Consider the following 27,313-nt stretch of genomic DNA (forward strand, 5'->3'; position numbering starts at 1 on the left):
GTTAAGTCCCATAGTGCTCAGAGCCATTTTACAAATTTACTGTCTCTGATGGACACACGTCCAGATCATCCGCTCTTAAAACTCCGCTATCTCTCTCCCCACATCCACTGCTGGCGGCTCACCTCCAACTGCGCAACGCCATGCGCTGTTCACATCCGACTGCCAAATACTAAAATAGCGAATATTACAACAATGCCAACAAGCCACAGACTGCACACAGCACAGCCAGTGATTTTCATACAGAGCGCTACGTGGCGTTATCAATATAAAAACCTAAACAGCCTACTTACAAGGTGAGTCGTTTAAGAAACATTGCTTTCCTTGCTTTTTTACCAGACTTATCAAGCTACCCCGTATTTTGTTGGCTCCCATCTATACAAGGAAGAATGGTCACCGCAATAAAATAGGAGGAATCTGATCTTTCACGGAAAGATTTAAGTGCTGGTTTTTTCCGTGTGGTGTTTGTGAGTGGAACGGTAGAGAAGTAGAAAGTCATTCGATGAAGCCTCTGCTAAGCAGTAAGTGTGAATTTCAGAGTAGTCACGATGGGGAAGTTTAAGGTCGGGTTCAGTAATTGTTCGAAAGCAGTGAGCATTGTCTTATGTAAATGTGGCGAGCTGGTACCGCTAAGCAAGCAGAAACGCTGATGGGCACGGCACCTTGTTCCGGGGTCAGCGCAGACAGAAAAGGCGGGTTCATTGAACCGCGCCGCTGCCGCCCCTCCAGCAGGTGGCCGGTCGGCGGTCGGCGTCGGCCGCTGCTCGCTGTGTTCCTCCGCCCGGACGCCTTCCTCGCCAGTCGCTCTCGCCACCTGCTCCTCTGCTGAGCTGCTGCAGCGCGCGCCCCGCTCCACTCGCCTCCGGCCGCGTCTCGCGCACCGACGCCTTCTGCGGGCGGAACCTCGTCCGCTGACTACTGCGCAGGCGTCTCGACGCTATTCCTACGAAAGAAGCGTCGTCGCCGTGTGAAGATCGCTCGTCACGTCCCTGCCGAGACGGCACTTACCTATCGCCAGCTGAGGGACCCTGCTACCTCCGGACAGCTAATAATAACACTCGCCTACAGTTGTCAGCATTTGTGGACTCAGTGTGTTGCAGTTCAGTTCGTCAACATTGCGTGTCTCGACACGGACTGTGTGGTGCCTTCAGCGTTCCCATGGTACACTATGTCGCGGGGCGAAGCTCTTTTGACGGAGACGTGCATATGGCAGTTTCTGTGCGGTTCTGTAGTGCACCAGTTAGTTGGTGAGTAACAGTCGTGTGGCGTCGTTTGGTGGCTGTAAGTTTGTAACTGGACATACGTCAGCTGTGAAGGGTGAGGTGTAGAGTGGACTCACATCCAGCAGTGGATATAACTGTTTGCGTCGTTGAAGACTTTACTTATTTTAACAGACGTGCAAGTTTGTCTTGCGACTGTCCTATTGTGTTAAAGGGAAACGCGGTAGTGCCTGCACAGACATTTGAGTCGCGCTGTATAACGAGGTGATAAATTTTCACGCGTTAGTCAATAAAATAGTCGAACTATTTCAGCGGAAGACACGAACCATAGTCGTTACCTCGAAGTGTTCCTCTGACAGAATAGACCTTACTGGCAGAAAGGAAAATTTGGATTCGGACTGTTGACGCTCTGCAGCGAACGGCAGTGGTATCTGCACAGTGTATCTGGGCCGCGCAGCAGACCGGGTGAAAAAGATCCCGAGTGTCTGCGTGTACGTTACGAGAGCAGATCTCGCGGTACGAACAGTGTCAAGGTGGGCGTGACAGCGATACGGAGACGTTATGCGCGCCTCGCTGGACGGGACGCTGCTCAAAGTGGGGCAGCGGAAGGCAGACAAGGGGGACGCCGACAGGGAGCGGCGCCGCCAGCAGCAGACGCTGCCGCCTCCGGCCCAGCCGCAGCCTCAGCCGCAGCCGCGGAGGTCGACGCTGCCTCCGCCGCCGCTGGTGGAGGCGGAGGGCCACCAGCACCACGCCGCCGCCGCCCCCGCCGCCTCCTGGGGCGAGCGCATCCGCCCCGAGCGCACGCCGCCGCGCCGCAACAATGTGCAGAAGATGCAGTGGCGCTCCTCGCGCTGGGTCGACGGCTTCCTGCAGGGCGCCGCCTCCACCTCCGCCTCCGCCCCCGGCGGCCCCCAGTACGGCGGCTCGCATTCCGACCAGGTACCTCCCGACACTCCTGTCACAGACGCCCTTTCTTGATAGTCACTTAAGGGGGGTATGACGTCAAACGGGCCGACTTGGAGCAGGAGAGGCATCTCAGGACATTTTAATTTCCAGTGTCTATACTTTTACAAATAAATTCATAAAACTTTGTCAGCATCACCAGGAAGGATTCAGGATTCACACTCATTGCAGTGTAAGTTCGAAAATATAACAAAATAATTTTTTTTTACGTGCGAAATTTCATCATTTTTCACTTGCTGATGGCTGCATTTGTTGCTAAAGGTACATTTTCTTCATAAGTTAGACGGATTCTTCGATTAATTTTGCACAGCATACATACCATACTTACAGGTGTATGAAACACTAGAATTTATTTAATTTATGAAGAAACGAATGAGCTGTTATATTTTAAACTTCATGATTAGAAAACACACAAATTTTATAGTTATTTACCTCAATTTTTACCACAGTTTTTAATAGATTTGGAAAATTCTAGAGTCTCATACACCTTTAAATTTGGTTTGCATGCTGTGCAAAATTCATCGGAGGATCTCTCTTACTTATGAAGAAAAGTGTACCTATAGCAAAAAATGCTGCCATTAATAAGTGAAAAAAATGATGAATTTCGCACGTAAAAAAAAATTATTTCGTTATTATTTTCGAAGTTCCACTGCTAAGAATGTGAATTCTGTATCCTTCTTGGTCATGCTGACAAAGTTTTATGAATTTATATGTAAAAGTATAGACAGTGGAAATTAAAATATCCAGTGGTGCCTCTCCTGCTCCAAGTCGGCCCGTTTGACGTCCTACCCCTCTTAAAACGTTACCTCTGAAACGCAGCTTAATGTGGCTAACCCTTTTGCTGCTACAGACATTCTCTTTGCATTCCGTGCTAAGGCGAGCTTTTGTTATGGCTATACTGCTCGCCAAATGCTAGTACCTGTACTGAGAAACGGCGTTCCGATCGATACGAAATACTTATCATCCGATTTTTGAAAACTATTAAGTAAAAATTTTTCATTTTCTTCCATCTTCCAGTTTCATATCTTCCCCCGATAAAGAACAGAATTTCTTTTCGTTGTCCGTCATACTTATTGCGCTTCATTAAATTACGTAAAACATTGCACGAAATTTTAAAGAGATGGTAGCGGTAAAAACGCATTGCGTAATCTTTGCGTATTGTCGATTTTAACTCATACATTGCACCAAATGAAATGTAGATAAGCTATCTAAATTCACATCCATGCGCATCGCAAAGGTTTGCAAATGTTAGCACCCAATGAGGCACATACGTTGTATGACAAATATCCGAAACTTCTTTATGCGCCGACATATGGTTCAAATGGCTCTGAGCACTATGGGACTTAACTTCTGAGGTCATCAGTCCCCTAGAACTTGGAACTACTTAAACCTAACTAACCTAAGGACATCACACACATCCATGCCCGAGGCAGGATTCGATTCGAACCTGCGACCGTGGCGGTCGCGCGGTTCCAGACTGTAGCGCCTGCAACCGCTCGGCCACTACGGCCGGCTACCGACATATGGAAATAACTCGTCCGCAAGGCGAGAGGTCGGTGGCTCAGGACGCATTCAGATGTCCATAGCACTGTAGCAAAACCCAAGTGGAGCGGATATACACGTCCACAACATCTGGGTAACGGCGTAGCAGGAAGCACATACAAGCCCACGGTAGCGGCAAGGTTAACAAGTAAATTATAACAGCTACATTATAAACGCCGCTACGGTCGCAGGTTCGAATCCTGCCTCGGGCATGGATGTGTGTGATGTCCTTTGGTTAGTTAGGTTTAAGTAGTTCCAAGTTCTAGGGGACTGATGACCTCAGATGTTAAGTCCCATAGTGCTTGGAACCATTTTATAAACGCCAGTGTCTCGGATGCATAATATTTTATTAAAACTGATTATCACGTGATCATTATCAGTACTGACTACGTGTCGCAGCTAGATTTGTAACGAACATTTCTTGTAGGTGACTTTCAATAGCATTTAAACGTATTTTATGAAATGCGTGATGCAGAGCTGCACTACTACTAGTGGTTCCGGTAATGTACCATCTTCTAGACATGAAAAAGATTAACATTTCTCAGATGTCATAACCATTTCTGACGCGCAGAGCCATATATTACATATAAAATTTATGCAGTGTTGTGCATACATAGGAGGTCGGAGAAGGAATAATTGTTCATAGATATGACAGTAACGATCATACGAAGCAAAAGAGTCTAGTAAGCATCGGCTCTAACATGATACCTTAACTCCAGCAATACCAACGTATTTTTCACACCGCACATTGCCAAGGGGAGGGGAGGAGGGGAAATACTTTATACCCACCCGAAAAAATGAAAAAAAAAACAGAATTCGTCGATTGTTGTTGACTTATATTAACAATATAGTTCAAAGAGATACTAATGTGTAAACGGAGTTCAACACCTGAAAATATTTTTAGCACGCTCTTAACAATATCAACACACTTTTAATAACGTACCTTTAATAACGTATACTACCAGTGGAGGAGAGGGGCTCTACTTTATGCCCGCCCTAGAAAAGAATTTATAAAATGCTAATTTCGTTAACTGTTGTTGACTTTTACCTTCAACATATTTCTTAAAAATATATTAATGTCTAAGTAAGGTCGCGAACGTGAAAATAGTGAATTCGACATTTATTAGGAAAAGTAATTTCTTCTATCAATACTTAAGTTTTCGTGTTAGATCTTACAGAAAAATTTAAAATATTTATGGAATCTTGTAGAATATTTCATTAAAAACAATAAATATACAATAAATTTTAAAATATAAAGTAACTGTCTGCATTAAAATATTTTCAAGTCGTTATCATAAAGTACTTCTCCTCTTGGTACTGCGAGGGTTAAGAGTTATGAGCACTTCTTCATCTTTGGTACTGTGATACAAATCTCTTTTTCTGCACCCTCTTCACTTACTATATTTTGAGAGGAGATAGTACCGACTAAATCACGAAAAAACTGTCAGTACGTGTTTTAGAGTACCGAAGATGATAGTTTAGAAGCAGGTTTACTGGACGTTTTTTTCCTTGTTTTGGTCCGTAATACCAACTCTGAAAATATGGGAAGCAAAGAGCTCGCAGTAGAAGAGATGTGGTTCATAGTATCGCTTATGAAGAAGTGCTCATAGCTCATACGTTATGCATTTTAGAGCACAAACTTAATATTTTCCTTTGAATGATCATTGCCGTCATATCCTTGAATATCGACCAGTTATCCGGGACACCCTGTATAGAAAGGCAATAAGTGCTTCGACACAAAAAAGGGTATGGCCCATTAGAACGGCAGATAAAACACTTATTGCCCTTTTATCTTTCCTTTGGGTCGTCAGGCGCATTTTTCTGATATTTCGACAGATATCTGCAATTTCCTTTTTGCAATCTGTAGCTGGTGTTAGTCCAAACAAATCCTGTGCATCGTGTCTTTCATACGATGCCAGGCGTCGGTGGAACGCTTTAGTTTGTTTCCCATTTCAAACAAAACTATTTTTAAACTGGAATTTTACGTGTCCATTCGATAGAGAGCTACTAGATTAGCCTAGTGTGACATTCGTTTTACCGATATGTATTAACACGAACAGTAAAACACGAGGGTTAACCGATACTCCATCAGCGGCGTCCGGAACCGCGCTGCTACTGCAGTCGCAGGTTCGAACCCTGCCTCGGGCATGGATGTGTGTGATGTCCTTAGGTTAGTTAGGTTTAAGTAGTTCTAAGTCTAGGGGACTGATGACCTCAGAAGCAGTACTGGTTATTCCTCGTATTTTACTGTCCCTGTTAATACATTGGGGTAAAACGAATATCGCACTAAATTTCACTGCAACCGCTCTGTCGAATGGGCACGTAAAATTCCAATTGAAAAATAATTATGTCTGAAATGGGAAACAAACAAACGCCTTCCATCGACACTGCGCACCGTATGAAAGACTTGATGCACAGTATTTGTTTGGGATGACTGCAGCTATACGTTGCAAAAACAACATTGCAAATATCTGCCGAAACACCAGAGAAAATGCTCCTGAAGACTGTCAGGAGAGAGACCTTGTGTACGCCCAGCTGTGAGGATTTTGTATGAGATATGTGGTTTTGCAAATCAGAGAGTAATATTTATCTTATTCATACCGATAAGACGGTACATTACCTAAACTGGTGGTGGCAGCAGTAATAAAGAAGTATTAATACAGCTCTGTGTCATGTATTTCATAAAGGTAAGTTTTTAGTTCTGATGATGGCTGAAAAGCCGAAAACATTAATCAATTTTAGTAATATATTATGTGACTAAAACATTGACCTATATAATCTAATCCGCAAGAATGGTCACTGGTCTCCTCGGAAGGTACAAATGGCGTGATTTCGCGAAGTTATAACACTAAAAAGATTTCAGTACGTGACGTTAGCCGACTGCTTCCGAAAACTGAGTTTCCAATTTCTATTGAGCACACCAAATAACTTTCAGCCAAGCATTAGTTGTTTAGCTACCATGGTCACATTAACCGGTATGGTTATTCTTTTAACTTTGTTCGTTACGAATTCCATTCTGTGTTTTGTTATTCGGTAATCCACTTTCTATCCACAACATCCGCTCAAAAACGTATCACATTGTACCCTCAACGTAAAGAATGACGTCATTAAAAACATTACACAGAAGTGGCTTTGACCGTCGTACACTAGCGCTCGGTGCCGGTACGGATAACGTAACTCGTCCGCTTGCTGGAGTCGACAGTGCCGTAAACAAATGGAAACACACACCTGTCATTCAGTCAACAATAAAAGCAAATGCAATTTTGTCATATTTAGATATGGTTGGTTGGTTGGTTTTAGGGAAGGAGACCAGACAGCGAGGTCATCGGTCTCATCGGATTAGGGAAGGACGGGGAAGGAAGACGGCCGTGCCCTTTGAAACGAACCATCCCGGCATTTGCCTGGAGCGATTTAGGGAAATCACGGAAAACCTAAATCAGGATGGCCGGATGCGGGATTGAGCCGTCGTCCTGCCGAATGCGAGTCCAGTGTCTAACCACTGCGCCACCTCGCTCGGTATAGATATGGTTGGAGACCGTGGCTATTATATGAAATAAATTGCTGATGATGTACGGCAACCAGCCAGAGATTGTTTTTAGGTTACTTTATTCAAAAGTACCGTTACCGGTTTCGAATTTCTTACAATTCATCATCAGACAGTTGTTTTCATGTTTTCATCAATAGAGGTTATACATTGTTTTCCTGTCAGTTGCCGTGAAATGTCCATCTGGTACATTTGTATTAGCAGTTTTCTTCCAATGAAATACATTCTCAAGGATGTATGTATTTTCACAGGCACAAACGTTTCACTGCATTGTAAACATCTTTCTTTCGTTCACAAAACGAATTTTCAATTTACACCATGTGTTTTGATGTGGTGCAAATTGGAAATTCGTTGCACTGCATTGTAAACCACTTTAGTTTTGAAACTTCCTGGCAGATTAAAACTGTGTGCCCGACCGAGACTCGAACTCGGGACCTTTGCCTTTCGCGGGCAAGTGCTCTACCAACTGAGCTACCGAATCACGACTCACGTCCGGTACTCACAGCTTTACTTCTGCCAGTACCTCGTCTCTTACCTTCCAAACTTTACAGAAGCTCTCCTGCAGGTTCGCAGGAGAGCATCTGTAAAGTTTGGAAGGTAGGAGACGAGGTACTGGCAGAAGTAAAGCTGTGAGTACCGGACGTGAGTCGTGCTTCGGTAGCTCAGTTGGTAGAGCACTTGCCCGCGAAAGGCAAAGGTCCCGAGTTCGAGTCTCGGTCGGGCACACAGTTTTAATCTGCCAGGAAGTTTCATATCAGCGCACACTCCGCTGCAGAGTGAAAATCTCATTCTGCACTTTAGTTTTGTAACCGACCGAAAGTGGTTTACGATGCAATGGAACTTTTATGACTGTGATAATACAAACATCTTTGAGAATGTATTTCTGTGGAAGAAAACTTCTAATACAAATACACCAGATGGACATTTCACGGCAACTGACAGGAAACCAATGTATAATCTGTATTGATGAAAACATAAAAAAAATCCTTCTGACGATGAATTGTAAGAAATCCGAAACCGGTAACGGTACTTTTGAATAAAGTAACCTAAAACCAATTTCTGGTTGACTTCCGTTCACCATCAATCGTTTAAAAGTACTAAAGTAAGCAGCCCAGGGGATTTACAACATATACTATTCGCAGGGCCCCACCACACACCATACAGACACGTGGATCGGAACATTTTGTGACCACGTGCCCTGATTTCACGTACCGCTTGCCCCTCGGTACTTACCTTTTCATTGCTGCAACCACCAACTATAATTTAATCTTGTTATTATTTGTTTAATTAGCTGCAGGTTAGGGGGAACGTGCACACAATGAGGACCATAATAGCTGGTAAAAAGCTACGTATATCTTGCCAGTAAACGGCAAGGTGGGCTGTAGCGTTCATACACTGTTTTAATCATTATCATCATAGATTAATAACATATCTACGTTCTCACGCAAACTTTCAACTAAAGACGGTTGACATAATGATCGGTACACATTCTTCTTGTGTTTTCATTCGTTTACTGTCAGCTGCATCAAGTGGATGAGTGTGTCTGCTGCCTCTTTTGCGTCTTAATTAAACCACCTGATATCAGTATTGTTTATCTGAGTTTTACACTTCACACGTTTTGACAACTAGGCAGTAACCTGCACGCAGGAAACATCCGTGCGTCAGACACGAGGCTAAAGCCAAACTGTGTACTGTAAGGGACGATCCAAAAGCTTTTGTTCGAGGGCGCTGTTGCAGCGCATATGCAACGTAACGCGACTCTGTTGCTGGTATATGAGCACCGACATTTAAGCGTGGGATTAGTATGACATTCGTGGCTTTCCGATGTGCGTGTGGTAAATGCGGAAACGTTATTAGCAAATGCGTCCAAACAGGACGAACGTGCTGTTCTTCTTTTCTTGGCTACCGAAGGATATACTTCGGTAGATATCCATAGCAGAATGAAAAATGTTTATGGGGCAGCATGTCTGTCGACAGTCACCGTTGCGGAATGGTGCGCTAAGTTCTGTGATGGTCACGATTCGACATAAGGCTGGTCGATCTGGGAGACCAGGTTCACCCATTACGGACAAGTGGAGGATACTCGAGCACCCTTCCTATAGTCCCGATCTCTCCCCATGCCATTGTCACGCATTTGGTCCCTTAAAAGAGGCCGTGAAGGGCATTGATTCTTGTCGGACGTTTATGTGCAGCAGACAGTTAAGGACTTCTTCACACGGCAGGACACCGTGTTTTACCGAAGGGATATCTTCAACCCGGTGCGATGGTGGAATGACTGCCTCAGTCTTCTCGGAGATTTTACCAGATTGGCGTACCGATTCTGGACTTTATGGCATTCGAACGGAAAGTTTTTGATCTCCCCTTATAATAATGACTTCCGCTGTAATATATTTGAATGAGATGAATAGTGTTATAATCCTACGAATATACTTTAACAAGGGCCCCCTTGAAAGAATGTCATCGTAATTGGACTGGAAAAGTTGCCGAGCAAGGTGGCGCAGTTGTTAGCACACTGGACTCGTTTTCGGGAGTGGTTAGCACACTAGACTCCCATTCGGGCAGACGACGGTTCAAAACCGTGTCTGGCCGTGCAGATTTAGGTCTCCCGTGATTTCTGTAAATCACTCCAGGAAAATGTCAGAATGGTTTCTTAGGAAGGGTGCTGCCGATTTTCTTCCTTTCCTTTCAGAATACTAGCTAGTGCTCAGTTCCTAATGACCTCGTTTTCTACAGGGCGTTAGACCACCCTCCATCCTTCCGGAAAAGGCTGTCAGGAGGATTTATTTGAGCTGCACGTGTCTTATCTATTCTCCATACTGGTTTCCCAAGCCCTATCTTCATGGTAATCCTAAATGGATTTAGTGTTGCTATAATGATATGCAGATATAAATATACAAGTATAAGGCCTGTAAGAGTAGTTCTACGCCTCGCAGCGTAAGGTGGCTTGTGAAGTATCGAAACAGACGTGGCTGTTTACCTCCTCACAAAAAAAAAAAAAAAAAAAAAAATGGTTCAAATGGCTCTGAGCACTGTGGGACTTAACTTCTGAGGTCATCAGTCCCCTAGAACTTAGAACTACTTAAACCTAACTAACCTAAGGACATCACACACACCCATGCCCGAGGCAGGGTTCGAACCTGTGACCGTAGCGGTCGCGCGGTTCCAGACTGTAGCGCCTAGAACCGCTCGGCCACCTCGGCCCTCCTCACCACATCATTATTGTGCGTCATCTTACGTCGAACGAGTCAGGCAATGTATCCTCTATGCGCACTCTGAACAGTGCATTCTCTATACAGGCACCTGAAAGTTAGTGTAACTTCAGCACGCCAGGTGATTACTTTTTTTGTCCATCGACCATAATAAGAACACAGTGAATATAATCTCGAGAGAATTTTACGCTGTCGTTTATGATCTCTAAAACAGCTGTCACTTCTGGCAAACCTGTTTGGTGGCTCGTTTGAAAACTGCGCAATGTAAATAAAAGGTTTCTGTGATTTCAACAAAACAATCAACACCTAGAACACATATTTGGCGGAGAATTTATCAGGAGATTTTTTGCAAGGCTCAGTCCGATACGAGGCAGATCGCTTGTCAGATAAATTTAAAGGCGTCGGACAACTGGTAACTAACCGGCGCCTACTATAGTCGTATTCGACTGTAGTAAAGGTGGCCTTTTTCTTACTGTTTATCCCGGCGTACTCAACTTTTTCGCCGGATTCTCTACATGTTTCCAGAGTTGTCAGGACATGTAAGAAAAGGAGAGCGTGTCAGTCAGCTGTCTGTGAATCGCATAAACTTCATATCGTTATTTCTAGGGCGAAAATTGGGGACCAGACCACTATTTACCTAAACGAGTGTAAAAAAAAAGAGGAAAGAAAGAAAGAAAGAAAGAGAGTACACGCAGGCTGGATGGTGTAGCACACCAACGGTTTTTAGTCAACCACGTGGATTCGATCTAGAGTCTGGTTCACCTCGTCTCGCAAGCTACCACATTGCGCTTTTTTTCCGTTGTTTTTGGTCGTGGCGGACATCCTATGACCTCCGGTGAGGTTCATTGTTGATCCCTTCACTCAGATTATTAATAACAGAGAGCAGGCAAGTCTCTGACCGAACACGCTCTGAGCTACGGTGCCGGCACGCATTAGACTACGCAAGCAGGTCGACTGCAGTAAACAAGAATATTGGTAAAATATTATGTAACTGATAACTGTCACCACATGCTGCTCGTGTATTCTGTGCTGTATCTGACATTAAAACGGAAGGCTGCTTAGAGTTTTACCTTCCGTCGACGACTATGCAATTGGGGGCGGTGCAAGAAAAAGGCTTTTACAGTAAGCCCTCGCATGAGAGTCAACAGTAGACGTCTCTATAGTCTCGCTACATCACGATCATTTCTGAGAGCAAGCGGTTCTAATATAAAAAAACAATCTTAAAGGTTTGTTATCTGGTTTTCAAAAATGCATGACACAAAGATCTACCGTGAAATACACTATAAACCCTTGGTTACTACAATGACTGATCACATTAAATGTTTACTCATTGTAAAAAGCTACCATATTTTTCACTTTTTAGTAGGCACCCTATCATGTACACTGAATTCCAGCACACATTTCCGAAGATGCTATTAGGAAAAACAACAGAAAAATATCCAAGTGTCAGGCTGCAATCGCCGGCCGCGGTGGCCGAGCGGCTCTAGGCGCTTCTGTCCGGAACCGCGCGACTGCTACGGTCGCAGGTTCGAATCCTGCCTCGGGCATGGATGTGTGTAATGTCCTTAGGTTAGTTAGGTTAAAGTAGTTCCAAGTTCTAGGAGACTGATGACCTCAGAAGTTAAGTTCCATAGTGCTCACAGCCATTTGAGCCATTTTTGAACCAGGCTGCAATCACTGAAAGATGCCACACTACAGATCGCGGCCATCAGATCTGCTTGTTATGGTAGTTCGCCTACTGGCTTTGCGAAAATTGCAGCACCTATATGGACTGGAGCTACGGCGTAAGAATTCGCACCTTGTAGTGTTAAAAGTCGTCAACTAGCACTGCCGTTTCTCATATGGTTGTGAAGTTCTGGATACTGGGTGCGTCTTAGTGTGAGAAATGGCTCATGTGACAATTCGCACGGTAGAGTAAGATATGAAGTGCTTGCAGTGAGATTCCGACTCGTGTGTGAGTCAAGTATCTCTAAGGAGCCCAGCTCGGTAAAACAAAATTTCTGCCAATTGTATCCACTAGGCATAATTCTTTTTCTATGCATATATTTTCTTGCATATTGGTAAATGGCTCCAGAATGGTAGTGTATACCACTCTGTGTACTTGTGTACAAGAGACTCATTCTTATGCCTTTAACATTTGTGAGTTTTGCCACTTAATGTATTTTGAATAAGCAGACAAATCCCAAAATCTTCGTAAGCCCTACTCTTGGGAGAGAAAACAACTCAGCCTCAAAAAATATATTCATACATGTCGTTACAGAATACAGGTCATCTCAGAAAGATATCGAAAATACATATTTCCATATTTCAGAATGTAATGTAAGGAATTATGAAAGTATTTCAAGTGATCTAAGAGAAACACAGTAATTTCTCAACTATGTCTAACTGATGTGTAGAGCATAGAAAGACGTTACAGAAAATAGTATTTACGATGGCTTTCGAGCTATTGCTCTTTTTATAGTAAAAGTACGCACATTCACACACACAATCGCAAAGACACCCAAACTACATTCCTACCTTTCCTTATTTTAAGTATTGTTCCATCCAGGATTTTCGATTTTGTTATTCCTCAGTATAATGATCCTCAGCCACGAAATAAAACACTAACTCGATTTCTTCCTACATCCAGATGAAGTTGACAGGTGTGCCAATAGACGTCTCTCAACCACTTGGTCGCTGCCATCCATCACTGTTGTGACGAAGAGAGCTCGTGAAATTTGTAGCACCTATTGAGAAATAGTTACATAATGTGCTCACAGTCGTGCAAGTAACGAAAAGTGAACAGATTTTACGGGACAAGCCATATGGAAAAGAAAATTTCGATATTCATCAGTGGTAGGTCTTCTGTAATACACTACTGGCCATTAAAATTACTTCACCAAGGAGAAATGCAGATGATAGCGGGTATTCATTGGACAAATATATTATACTAGAACTGACATGTGATTACATTTTCACGCAATTTGGGTGCATAGATCCTGAGAAATCGGTACCCAGAACAACCATCTCTGGTCGTAATAACGGCTTTGATACGTCTGGGCATTGAGTCAAACAGAGCTTGGATGGCGCGTAAGGGTACAGCTGTCCATGCAGCTTCAACGCGATACCACAGTTCAACAAGAGTAGTGACTGGCGTATCGTGACGAGCCAGTTGCTCGGCCACCATTGACCAGACGTTTTCAGTTGGTGAAAGATCTGGAGAATGTGCTGGCCACGGCAGCAGTCGAACATTTTCTGTATATGTTATATGTTATATGTGAACAACTGCCTGTCAGAGGACAGTGACACGGACGGGGAAAGTTTTCCTTACCGAGGAGATCCAATACTAGAGAGATTTAACGGAGATTGCTAGATGTTGCTTTATTTCCTGCTATTTGGAGTCTCGTGTTATTTTAAAATGGTGGGCGTACTGTTATACATTTGGTCGCCAGCGGGTTGTTCGTGGAGGGGGATGCTTCAGCTCAAGGAGTCGATCGTGACTAAATTTGCCGGTCCATTGAAAACCTACTTTGAAAATCCTTTACAAGCTCTAAAATAGATTTTCAAAATGGTACAATGAAAGTGTACACGTTACTTCTGAGGCTGTTGCATTACTCGTGTGACTTCTTTGTCAATTATTAGTTATTTCGTAAAAAGATATTTAGGAAAATATTATAATGCAACACAATGTATAACGCCTCCCCATCCCAGTCGGTTAAGTCGCAACGACCGTGTGACTGTAAGCGTAGCTGTTCGTAAATAAGACAACAGCCTCCAAAACACAATCGAAACGAGATGGAAAAGTGTACATCAACTGCTAATAATGACGACCTCCTCTCCTACTTAAATTTAAGTAAAATAAAACGTGCGACTTATAATAAACTGCAGTGCCAACCGCTATGAGTATAGAACGGTAGATATGTTCAGTATTTGTCAAAACTGAAAAAGAAATAACAGTCTATACAATATGGTCGGTAGTCCATTGTGCACAATTACACTGCATAACTAGTTACCCCAACGGTGGTTCTCGTAATTTTAACATACACATGCATTTAATATTATACAAAAGTGCCGCGAGTATGAAACGCAAATTTCCCTCTCCGACTCAAAAATAAGTTACTTCAAATAAGAAAAAAAGCACTCTTCCGGCCAAATACTGAAAAAAGACTAGTACTGTAATCTGTACAGTTGTGTTGTGACTCAAATAACACAAACACGACAATGCAAACGGCGTAGCAATACAATAACGCGTACCGGTACAGGCTTATACTGCCTAATCTGATCAAGCTATTAATATAACTTTTTGTGAACGACACATGTAGCAATCTTGAACTCAGAAATATGTTCAACGCCGAAATACTGCATACCGGGCTACAAAAAGCTCGGTCGTGTAAACTCTAAAACACGTGAAGTAAGTAAATGAAGTATGAAAAAATTGTGCCAGAACATTATTAACATGCAAATTAATTCAGATTACTATAACGGTACTGAGCACTTTCTGAATTTAATACTGTTTAGCTACTTTAATGAGCAAGAAAGTTAGCTTTAGATCAATACTGCAAACAAATTTAGTTGCTCACTTATGGCTTAGATTTGTGGATCGTTTAATTAAGCCAGTGGCACTCTCGTATAATAGGCACAGGTAAAAGATTTTATTCCAGATAATAATGACATGAGAAAGGGCTGCGTCAACAGTCTTAACATCAGTGTCATTAAGGCAACTTGAATTAATTTGCTTAGTAATAATTATTCTGGAACTTTCTTCGTACATGAACAACTTATTTCACGTATTTTGGATTTTATTGGCTCGACCTCGGTGTGACTCGCGCGCCTCATACCCAGTGATGCCCGCTGTGTGTCTCCGGCCTACTTCCCAATCGACAACCCAAGAGCGTTGGAGCAGGTCTCTCACGGCCTTTCTGTTCTGCTTCCAGGAAACTCCACGGGACCGCCTACTCTCAACAAGATTACGTTCGTCACTGTAACGTTCAGCGGAACTAAAGGAACTAATTACACAAGTAATTCGTCAATGTGTCAACCACAAAACTGACACACGTAAGGCATCAAGCGTGTGAAAATTGAGTTTAAGTATGCTTGTTTAGTATATGTTCAAAATGGCTCCGAGCACTATGGGACTCAACTGCTGTGGTTATCAGTCCCCTAGAACTTAGAACTACTTAAACCTAACTAACCTAAGGACATCACACACATCCATGCCCGAGGCAGGATTCGAACCTGCGACCGTAGCAGGCGCACGGTTCCGGACTGCGCGCCTAGAACCGCGAGACCACCGCGGCCGGCTTTAGTATATGTCACCGTATTGTTTGTGTCACTGATCGTGATAAGAGGGTTAAGGGGGAGGGTGAAGCCTCGTGCCGGCGTATAAACTTCTCTTCTGGGATTGTCGAGCTAGAAGTCCGGCAAGCGGATCACCATCGACAATGTAACATAACCCTCGTCGGGAACTTTGCGCCGCCACTTTTCATTCCTTTGCTTTTGGTGGAAATTTCTTCGAGCACAGGGTTCAAATGGTTCAAATGGCTCTGAGCACTATGGGACTTAACATCTGAGGTCATCAGTCCTCTAGAACTTAGAACTACTTAAACCTAACTAACCTAAGGACATCACACACATCCATGCCCGAGGCAGGATTCGAACCTGCGACCGTAGCGGTCGCGTGGTTCCAGACTGAAGCGCCTAGAACCGCTCGGCCACACCGGCCGGCCGAGCAAAGGGATTCGGACCTGTTATACAAGTCGAATGCCAACGAACAGGCACGTGTTAGTCATCTCGGCTACGTACACTAGTTGCCCGATCTCTCGGGCTTACCGACAGTACCGATATTGTGAGACCTTAACTTTTCCCGGCGAATTGAATGACCAAATAACTTACGGGTTTGCTGCCGGGTGACGTCGTCGACCACCACCGATATTTCGGCAGGAGCACACCCTGCCATTCTTAAGTCACAACTGCAAGGAGGAAGCAATGTGCAAGGGAATTTAATACCTCGGTTCACAGAGAAGAAACAAGGAAGATACCACACACAGAACAAGTAACCGCAGAGTCAACACACAACCATATAACCAAATATCGATAGTGACTATTAATCAGAAGGTGAGGTAGCACTAATTCTGTCCCTCTGTTTTTTTTATGAGAGACAGAACCGGATTCCAAGCAGCATTTAAACAAAATCCACCATCTCTGTTTATAAGGTTGCTTGATAGTTTGATTTCAACAGCTTCCTTAATAACACTATCCCAGTAGCTGGACGTGCAAGCCAGAATCTCCGTGTTGTTGTATTCCATAGGATGACCGGTGTCAAGACAATGTTCTGCAATAGCGGATTTGCTCGACTGTTGTAAGCGTTTGTGACGCTTATGTTCAATACACCGGTCTTCCACAGTCCTGATTGTCTGACCAATATATGACATGCCACAACTGCAAGGAATACGATAGAAACCAGCCTTACTCAAAACAAGATCATCTTTTACGGACGCCAACAGGACCTTAATCTTGGAGGTGGTCGAAAAACGCATTTCACATTTTGCGGAAATATGATGTGAAATATGTGGTATCTTCCTTGTTTCTCCTCTGTGAACCGAGGTATTAAATTCCCTTGCACATTGCTTCCTCCTTGCAGCTGTGCCTTGAGAATGGCAGGGTGTGCTCCTGTCGAAATATCGGCGGTGGTCGACGACGTCACCCGACAGCAAACCCGTAAGTTATTTGAAGAGTACCGATATTCCTCTTCCATCGGCTCTATTGCAGCGGCCCGGAAGCGATGTGATTTATGAAGTAGGCTACAACGTAGAATCTCTGTAAGTTGTTTCCCTCATTACTGCCACGGAACAATCTGAACCTTATCGTCTGTTTAATGGACGTGTAACACACATCATTAGCGAAGCTCAAATCGTTTCGCAAACAACCAGTCAACGTCAGCCTGGTGAAAATATTTTCAAATATAAGACAAAACCATACACGAAACACAGCGCAAGGCAGAAGTAGACTTGGGACCCAATTTAATGTAAAATGAAGAGAACGAATAATTTAAAAATAAAGAAACAAACAGTAGTGATGTTCCACAATAATATTTACCTTATATTCTGAAACACCGGTACTGCGCATCTCACAATGGGAGGCCACAACGTTGGGATCACAGACTTACTTCAAACTTTTTACACTTTTAGTGGGCCATTAAAACAACATAATGTGCAGGTAGCAAGGTGTACTAGTCTGGCAATTCCGAGAAAATCGCAAGAGACGTTTTACGGGACTATTATGTGGGTGATGCACCTGTGTGTAGGTGCCAGCTGTTAGAGTTCATGGTGGTCAATTGGTTAGCGTTTGAGCTATGTAAGGCGAACGTGTCTGAGACGACGGTTCTACTTCCGCTTAAACATAATTCTTAATCTTTATATTTTTCATCACTGGTCATATTATTTAATTTATATTAGATTTGAGAGGTAATATAATTTTTGAAAAACCACGTGTATTTGCATGAAATTTTAGTGAAGCCCCATTTGGCAGTTGACGTCCGCAGCGGTGAGATGTTGCTTTTTGTAGCAAGAACGAATTGTGCAGATACAAATTTTTTGAATATCGCAGAATTTACATTGATGCTACAGTAACGAAGGTTTCAGCACGAGTCTAACCGTCGCTTGATACACGTTCGTCTTACGAAGCTCAGACGCTAACCACCTGACCACGATGAACTCTAAGGTCCGTCCCCTATGCACAGATACATCAGCCACATAAAAGAGCGTAAATCTTCTCTTATGATGTTCTCGGAACCGCCAGAGTAGTGCACCTTACTACTTTGCACGTTATGTTGTTTTAGTGGTCTACTAAAGGTGTACAAAGTCTGAAGTAAATCCGTGATCCCAACGTCATGGCCTCCCCTTGTTAGTTTTGCAGTATAATCATGCTACGAAATTCCTCATCTGCTCCGACTCCCTAGGTTCCCTTCGAGCTAGCCATCACCTGTACCCAGCATAAAAGTACGAAGGGGGACCCAAAAGAAACCGGATTGTTGTCATAAAAAATTTATTGAGGAACCTTTTTACACAATTACTTCAGTCACCTTCAAAATACTCTCCATTACATGCGATGCGCTTGTCAAGTCTCATTTCCCACTGTTGGAAGCATGTTTGGAACTCTTCAAGTTTGATATTGTCCAGTGCCCTTTGCGAAGCTGTTTTTACCGCCTCCACATCGTCATAACGCTCCCCTTTTAGCGTTTTTTCCATTCGTGGGAATAGGAAAAAGTCACACGGGGCTAGATCCGGCGAATACGGAGCGTGGGGAACGACAAACCACCTCTGAGATGCCAAATAGTGGGTCACTCGTAAGGCCGTGTGTGCTGGAGCGTTGTCGTGATGCGGAAACCAGTCACCTGATCGCCAAAGTTCCGGGCGTTTCCTCCTCACATCCTCTCGCAGACGCATTAAAACATCCAAGTAAAAGTGCTGGTTAACACTCTGGCCAGGGGTTACGAATTCCCGATGCGCAATTCCACTAACTTCAAAAAAGACAATCATCATCGTCTTCACATTTGACCTCACTTGCCTTGCTTTTTTTGTTCTGGGAGAGTTGGGAGTCCTCCACTGGCTTGACGCTTGCTTGGTTTCTGGGTCATACCCGTAACACCAACTCTCATCCCCTGTAATGACTTTGTTCAAGAAGTTTGGATCAGATGCAATCTCTGTTTTCAAGTCTTGACACACATTCATGCGGATGGTTTTCTGCTCCTGTGTGAGAAGGCGCCAGTATGCAGTGCTTGTGGTGTGCAGATATTTAACAGAATCCGTTTTGTATCAAGATATGACGGGCGCAACCGGCTTACCACCTAACCTACCGTCTATTTTAGGAGACGATGATACCGGCCGGAGTGGCCGAGCGGTTCTAGGGGCTACAGTCTGGAACCACGCGACAGCTACGGTCGCAGGTTCGAATCCTGCCTCGGGCATGGATGTGTGTGATGTCCTTAGGTTAGTTAGGTTTAAGTAGTTCTAAGTTCTAGAGGACTGATAACCACAGCAGTTAAGTCCCATAGTGCTCAGAGCGATTTGAACCATTTAGGAGATGATGAATAGAATGTGGATCGTGTTTTAAAGTTCTGTGTGATGTCCGGTCTTCTAAATAGTAACCTTACGTAGAAGATTTTAATAGGTTTCCGACTGCTTCATCTTTTATTTTCCCACTCATCCAGCTGGCACAGTCTAGAACCACGCGACCGCTACGGTCGCAGGTTCGAATCCTGCCTCGGGCATGGATGTGTGTGATGTCCTTAGGTTAGTTAGGTTTAAATAGTTCTAAGTTCTAGGAGACTGATGACTAAAGAAGTTAAGTCCCATAGTGCTCAGAGCCATTTGAACCAGCTGGCACAGGTCCCTGTTGTAATATTTTAACTGTTGTGCAACTACGGTGTATGTGTGTGTTTTAAGTATAAAACGACTTGAGGCATAAACCTTTTAGTCTTTTGTGTGGATATGTGAATCTGAGTGAGAGAGAATGTAGCCCAATGTCTGACAAATAGGTTTTGTATTTTACCTTTGTTGCATACGTTTCAATACAAAAAAGACCAACATTCGTCTCGAATTAGTTTAGTAAGAGCGCTGATGGCTCCGCTGTTGAGCACCCTATACACACCCATAATATACATACTAACGTACACTGCGTCTACGTTCTTCCAAGTATCGATGGAATATTGCATAAATAAGCACGAATAATTGTCATCGTTAAATATCGACTAAGCTAAACAATGTTCTCGCCTAATAAAACAGCCAAGCAAAGATTTTTCTGATACTGCCCCTTTCAGAGACAAATAAGGTGTCTTAACAAAATTCCTTTGTGAACGCAACCTTTGTTGTTTCAAGCAGTATACATTTTTCTACTCCTTACTGCTACACTATGTGATCAAAAATATACGGACACCTGGCTGAAAATGAGTTACAAGTTCGTGGCGCCTTCCATCGGTAATGCTGGAATTCACTATGGTGTTGGCCCACCCTTAGCCTTGATGACAGCTTCCATTATATCAGGCATATGTTAAGTCAGGTGCTGGAAGGTTTCTTGGGGAACGGCAGCCCATTCTTCACGGAGTGCTGCACTGAGGAGAGATATCGATGTCGGTCGGTGAGGCCTGGCACGAAGTCGGTGTTCCAAAACATCCAAAGGTGTTCTATAGGATTCAGGTCAGGACTCTGTGCAGGCCAGTCCATTACAGGGATGTTATTGTCGTGTAACCACTCCGCACACGCCGTGTAATTGGTCTTCTGCCAGTGGGCTTGCTCTGAAGTTTGAAAAAACACAGTACATCCATTTTTCTGCTGCAAAAAGTATAGTTCCTTCAACAAACATAACACATCAAAAGAAGTCAGTAGCCAGGGTAGAGCATACTAAGTTTTTGGGTGTACATATAGATGAGAATCTTAATGGAAAATTCATATTTTGGATCTCCTAAAGTGACTAGGTTCAGCAACTTTTGCAATCAGAATAGTTGCCAATTTTGAGGATGTAGAAATTGGTAAGCTAACATACTTTGCATAATCCCACTCTATGATGTCATACGGAATAATATTCTGGGGCAACTCAACACTTAAGCGAAAGGTATTCACTGCTCAGAAGAAAGTAGCTTCGCAGTATATTTACTCAGTAATGAAATTTTTTCTCAACAACATGGACCAGTTTAAAATCAACAGCGACATTCATGATTACAATACCAGAAAAAAGAAAGATCTACACCTATCCTTTACTTAACCTATCTTTGGCACAGAAAGGGGTAAACTATGCTGCTATAAAACTTTTCGATAAATTACCAGATGAAATAAAGTGTCTGACAGACAGCAGTAATAGTTTCAAAAACAAATTGAAATCATACCTCCTTGACAACTCCTTCTATACCATAGATGAATTCTTGAATATGAGTAAATAAATCTGGAGATATAATATAGGCATTTTGTGCTATTTAAGGGAATGGGATAGATATTAGAAATATTTAGGTATAACACAATAATGTAAAAAAAACTTGTTTCTGTGCGCATTTCTTGTGCATTTGACACGCTCCACATCATAACGGTTTTTCCCTGCTATTGATCAATGGAGCACGTAACTAACTAACTAATAGGTGCTCGATAGTGTTGAAAGATGCAATTGACATCCCCGAATTGCTCTTCAACAGTGGGAACCAAGTAGGTGCTTAAAACATCGATGTAGGCCTGTGTTGTGATAGTGCTACGCAAAACAACAAGGGGTGCAAGCCTCCTACACAAAAAACACGACCACACCATAACATCACCGCCTCCGCACTTTACTGTTGGCACTACACACGCTGGCAGATGACGTTCACCTGGCATTCGCCATACCCACACCCTGCAATCGGATCGCCACATCGTGTACCGTGATTCGTCACTCCACACAACGTTTTTCAACCCTTCAATCGTCCAGTGTTTACGCTCCTTACACCGGGCGTCGTTTGACATTTACCGACGTGATGTGTGGCTTATGAGCAGCCGCTCGACCAAGAAATCCAAGTTTTCTCACCTCCCACCTAACTGTCATAGTACTTGCAGTGGATCCTGATGCAGTTTGGAATTCCTGTGCGATGGTCTGGATAGATGTCTGCCTATTACACGTTATGACCCTCTTCAATTGTCGGCGGTCTCTGTCTATCAACATATGAGGTCGGTCTGTACGCTTTTGTGCTGTACGTGTCCCTTCTCGTTTCCATTTCACTATCACATCGGAAACAGTGGATTTAGGAATGTTTAGGTGTGTGGAAATCTCGCATACAGACGTTTGACAAAAGTGACACCCAATCACCTGACCACACTCGAAGTCCGTGAGTGCCGCGGTGCGCCCCATTCTGCTCTCTCACGATGTCTGAGGACTGCTGAGGCCGCTGATATGGATTACCTGGCAGCAGGTGGCAGCACAATGCATCTAATATGAAAAACGCATGTTTTTTGGGTGTCCGGATACTTTTGATCACATAGTGTACGTTACTATTCAGCAACCGACCAGTCGGTGTGTGGCGGAGGGTACTTCTGGTACTAGTAAGTAATCCCACCTTTCCTGATGAAGTCGCGATTGGCACTTGGGAAGAATAAATGTAGGTAAGCCTGTGTATTGGGTCATATTTCTCGAATTTTCTCGTCGTGGCCATTTTGAGAGATGTATGTGGGGGGAAGTAATATGCTGTCCGACTCTTCCCGATAAGTACTATCCCGAAATTTCAATAGTAAGGCTCTCCGTAATGCGCATCGCCTCTCTTGTAGCTTCTGCCAATGGAGTGTGTTGAGCATCTCTGCAACGCTCTCGCGCCGACTAAACGATCCCGCGACGAATTGCACCGTTCTTCGTTGGATCTTCTCTACCTCTTGTATCAGTCCTACCTGGTAAGGATCCCAGACTGATAAACAACACTCAAGAATCGAACGCATTGTAAACCAATTCCTTGGTGGATGAGTTACGTTCCCTTAAGAGTCTTCCTATGAATGTAAGTCTGGCATCTGCTTTTCCTACTATTTGTTACATGCAGTAATTTCACTTAAGGTCACTCTCCTGAGTTATTACTAGATATTTTTTCAGCAGATGCTGTTTCCAGCAATTACTCGCCAATAGTATAGTTGTGCAGCAATGAATTTCTATATTCACACAATACGTTGCCTTTATTTACGTTCAGGGTCACCTGCCAGTGCCTGTACCATTCAGCAATCATCTGCAGGTAATTTTGCAAATCGATACTGTCTTCTGGTGATGTTACATTCTTACAGACAACCGCATCGTCTGCGATCAGTCTTAAAGAGCTTCCAACGCTTTCTGATAGATCATTTATATGCACTGTAAACAGTAACGGCCCCTTGGGGTACTCCGGAAATTACTTCTACATCCGTCCATTTTGTTCCGTTAAGACGGCGTGTTGAAGTTTATCTGCAAGGAAGTCTTGTATGCAGTTGAAAGTCTGGTACGATACTCGGTAATATCTTTAAAAAAAAATAAACATAATTGCGGACGGTGTCAAATAACGGCGTAAAGTCAAGGAACACGGCATCAACCTGAGAGCCGTTGTCTACAGCGCTATGGATCTCACAGAGGAACAGAGCGAGCCGAGTTTCGCAAGATCTCTGTTTGTGGTAACCACGTTGATTTTTATAGAGGATATTTTCGTTCTTCTAAAACGCCATAACTGTTGAGCATAGCACTTGTTCCACAATTCTACAACAAATTGACGTCAATAATATAGGCCTGCAATTATGTGCATCTAAATGGTTCAAATGGCTCTGAGCACTATGGGACTTAACAGCTATGGCCATCAGTCCCCTAGAACTTAGAACTACTTAATCCTAGCTAACCTAAGGACATCACACAACACCCAGTCATCACGAGGCAGAGAAAATCCCTGACCCCATCGGGAATCGAACCCGGGAACCCGGGCGTGGGAAGCGAGACCGCTACCGCACGACCACGAGCTGCGGACTATGTGCATCTGTCCTACGACTTTTCTTGAAAACGAGAATGATCTAAGCTACAATAAACTTTTGTTAGAAGAGGATCAAGTACGCCCGCATAATTTTAATAGAATCTTAGAGGTATCTCATCCGGTCCTGGTGACTTTCCACTACTAATCGATTGTAGTTCTTTACTATTCCGCGATCGATTATCTCAATATCTGCCATTTTGACGTTGGTATGATGATTGAAAGAAAGTACTGTATTACGATCTTCCCAGTGAAACAATTTCACCGCTCGCAGAGTGACTGAATAGATGATTTCGAACTGCTTGTTGGTTTTACATAAGACCAGAACCTATAAGGAGTTTTAGTTAGATCGGCTGACAAAATTTTACTTTCAGAGACACTGAACGCTTCTATCATTGCTCTCCTTACGCTCATTTTAGCTTCGTCCAAGTTTTGTTTGTCAGCTAAATTTTGACTTCTCTCGAGTCTATGATATAGCTCTCTTTGCTTATGGAGCCGTTTTCTTACGCAGCCATTAAACCACGGTGTGTCTTTCCCATCCTTTAAGACCTTGCTCAGAAGGTACTTATCTAAAGCACTTTGAACGATGCTTTTGAATTTTTGCCATTTTTGGTTCACAACTTCATCCTCAGCACTGAATATTTGATGCTGACTACTCAGATACTCCGCAATTTGTATCCTGTCACTCTTGCTAAGAAAAAAATATTTTCCTACCTTTCTTAACATTCTTTGTAATACCCGTAGTCATAGTTGCTATCACAGCCTTATGATCGCTGATAGCTTCCCCTACTTTAACTGATTCGATAAGTTCAGGTCTATTTGTTGCTAGGAGGTCTACGACGTTAGTTTCTCCGGTTGGTTATCTGATTATGTGCTTGCAGACTCCGAGTCTCTGGCGCCAGTTTTGATAGCATGACTCTCCCAATCTACTCCTGGAAATTTGAAATCGTCCTCTATTACAATGGTGTGACCAGGAAAAGATATTTAGCAAGTTCTTTCTGAAGAGGTCTACCACTAAAGCTTTTAACCCAGACGGTCGCTAAAAGCATCCGATTACCATTTTCTAGTGCCATTTGACGCTTAACTTCACCCAGATTAATTCAAATTCAGAATCCGTGAAAACATCGCTAGATATTATCGATTCCTTTACTTCATAAATTACTAATTGTCCTTACAATAAATATTCCAATCTGAACACAGGATTTCGTTGCTCTACTTTCAGTTTCAACCAACTTTCTGTTCCTACTACTATCTGGGCATTATTATCTTCAAAAAGCGATACTGACTATTCCGTGGCCTTTCCTTGGATGCTGTTGCAGTTTACTAATATAATATTGATGTTTTCTACTGTATACGGAATCTGCAAGTACGAGCATTCTCTGAGACTCTGAGAACATTGTGGCTGATATATCTTCGGTTTTGGCAAACAGTTCTTCTCTGATCCCAAGTAGGGGGGGGGGGGGGGGGGGGGGGGAAACGGGGTACATCTAATCAAAAACATGCACGCCACACATGCTCGCCTACCCTAGTCCCCTACTACCCAATTTCCCAACTGAAGCGGAAGGCGGGAAATTCCCAATTCCCATGTATATGTAGTGTAATAATGCATATGCTCCGAGCGCACATTTTTTTAGCTCTTTGGATATCCTAAATACACATTTAAACATCTTTGTCGATGATTTCTTCAAGGAAACAAGTTAAGTCCGCGTAAGGTGCTCAACGTCTGCACTAGCCTTTAAAATCCGACAAAAGCGAGTGATCATTACTGAACAAAAATTACTGCTAATAATAATAATTCTGTTCTGAGCTGACAGTTCATCACGTTCTTTACGTCATAACGGCACACAGGCGCGTAAATGTGGAAGAAGTCGTGTACGCCCATCAAAACGTAACGTGACAACATGCAGATATTAGCAACAAGTAGAGTATAATGACAAATTGCGAATTGGCCAATTAATCTTCATACGCTGTATATGGAGAAGTTATTTTAAAGAATGAACCAGGAAATTATCTGATTTATACCCAATTCCACATCGGAATACTCCGTTAAATTTTGTCAGATAGGAATAGTTCTGCAAATACACAGAATGAGGAAGCAATGTTGTAAGTTTTTAACTCTTCGCCCATATCCTCGTCGCTGAAAAACGTAATAACTACTCATTCAATGACACATCGCATATCCCTGAGTGAACTGATTCTCTCTAGAATCTCTTGCTTTGAGCGTGCTCTGAAATGTAAATTGTGTCCTCATCTGGTTTGTTCTTTACAAAAATGATGGGCTATTCCGTTGAGTGGTGTTAAGGGTAGTCTCTGTCACCCTGTGAGAAATCCGCTGAAAGAGAGCTATACATAAGAGGTAATACACGTAAACAGTTATTATCCTTCTGTCACGGTAGCCTTTATACGGTACTTAGGCAGGCCTATGAAAACAATTCGGCAGGGACGTCAGCCGTGAAAAGTGGATGGAGTACTGAATCACTGCAACGAGTCCAACAGATGTTATTTATGACTTTCAAAGCTGGATTGTCGACTCGAACTCACACACATAAGCATAGTAACGAAAGATGTTCCTTGAAATGAATCGGACATTAGTTCTGACTTCTGAACCTGCTGCAAATGGTTACTGTTGAACTTCAAATCACGGCAATCAGTTTCTGTGAAATATCTGGCCAGTTACTATTACTGCTGTGGTAGAGGTCTTCCACTAACCACACCAGACTCCGGCTGCGTGGAACAGTGCTGTCTCGAAAATATTTAGTACTGAAGAATATACAGTTAAGTAGGAAACATCGTTACCAAACTTACTTCAATGCTTGTATAGACGTAATAACACAATATAATATGAAAACAGTAGGTTGTAATATCCATTCCATTCTCAAGAGGATTTCTTCCATAATCGTAAAAATGTGCAATAAGGTCAGAAACAGGGGACCCCTGGAGAAATGATCAATATTCATGGATATGACACGACCGATCATTCGCAGCAAAAAAGTCTAGTCGACGCGGGCTCTAAAATAAATACCTTAAGACCTATGAATACTTGTTCGATAGAAGAGATGTGTTTCACAGTAGCAAAGATGAGGAGGTGCTCATAGCTCTTAAAGTATGCACTTTAGAGCCCATGCTTAATGGGCTTCTTTTCTTGTTTTGGTCCATACCACCACCTCCCAAAATATGTAAAACAAAGAGCTTGCAATAGTGGAGATTTGCTTCATAGTATCGAAGATGAAGAAATGTTCATAGCTCTTAAGGGGGCCACACCGCGGTTCAGGTCGAAAAAAATCGATTTTCGGTTTTCGTCATATTTCGATAGATTAAGGTTTTATTTAAGTACTTTGAAAAGGATTTTGCTGAAAAAGTTTTTTCTAGCATTTAAAGA

The 27,313-nt window shown here is 43.1% G+C and overlaps 1 protein-coding gene across 1 annotated transcript in view; it reads left to right on the forward strand.

The window, feature by feature from the left end:
• Window positions 1–1,778: 1,778 nt before the first annotated feature.
• LOC124788960 overlaps window positions 1,779–27,313 on the forward strand; it is a 400,179-nt gene continuing 374,644 nt past the window's right edge. The window contains exons 1-3 of the mRNA XM_047256249.1: window positions 1,779–1,811; window positions 2,004–2,099; window positions 7,867–7,878. Coding sequence (XP_047112205.1) covers window positions 1,779–1,811; window positions 2,004–2,099; window positions 7,867–7,878 — 141 coding nt within the window. The remainder of the gene's footprint in view (window positions 1,812–2,003; window positions 2,100–7,866; window positions 7,879–27,313) is intronic.

The sequence above is a fragment of the Schistocerca piceifrons genome, chromosome 3, assembly GCF_021461385.2.
Source record: "Schistocerca piceifrons isolate TAMUIC-IGC-003096 chromosome 3, iqSchPice1.1, whole genome shotgun sequence".
NCBI lineage: Eukaryota > Metazoa > Arthropoda > Insecta > Orthoptera > Acrididae > Schistocerca > Schistocerca piceifrons.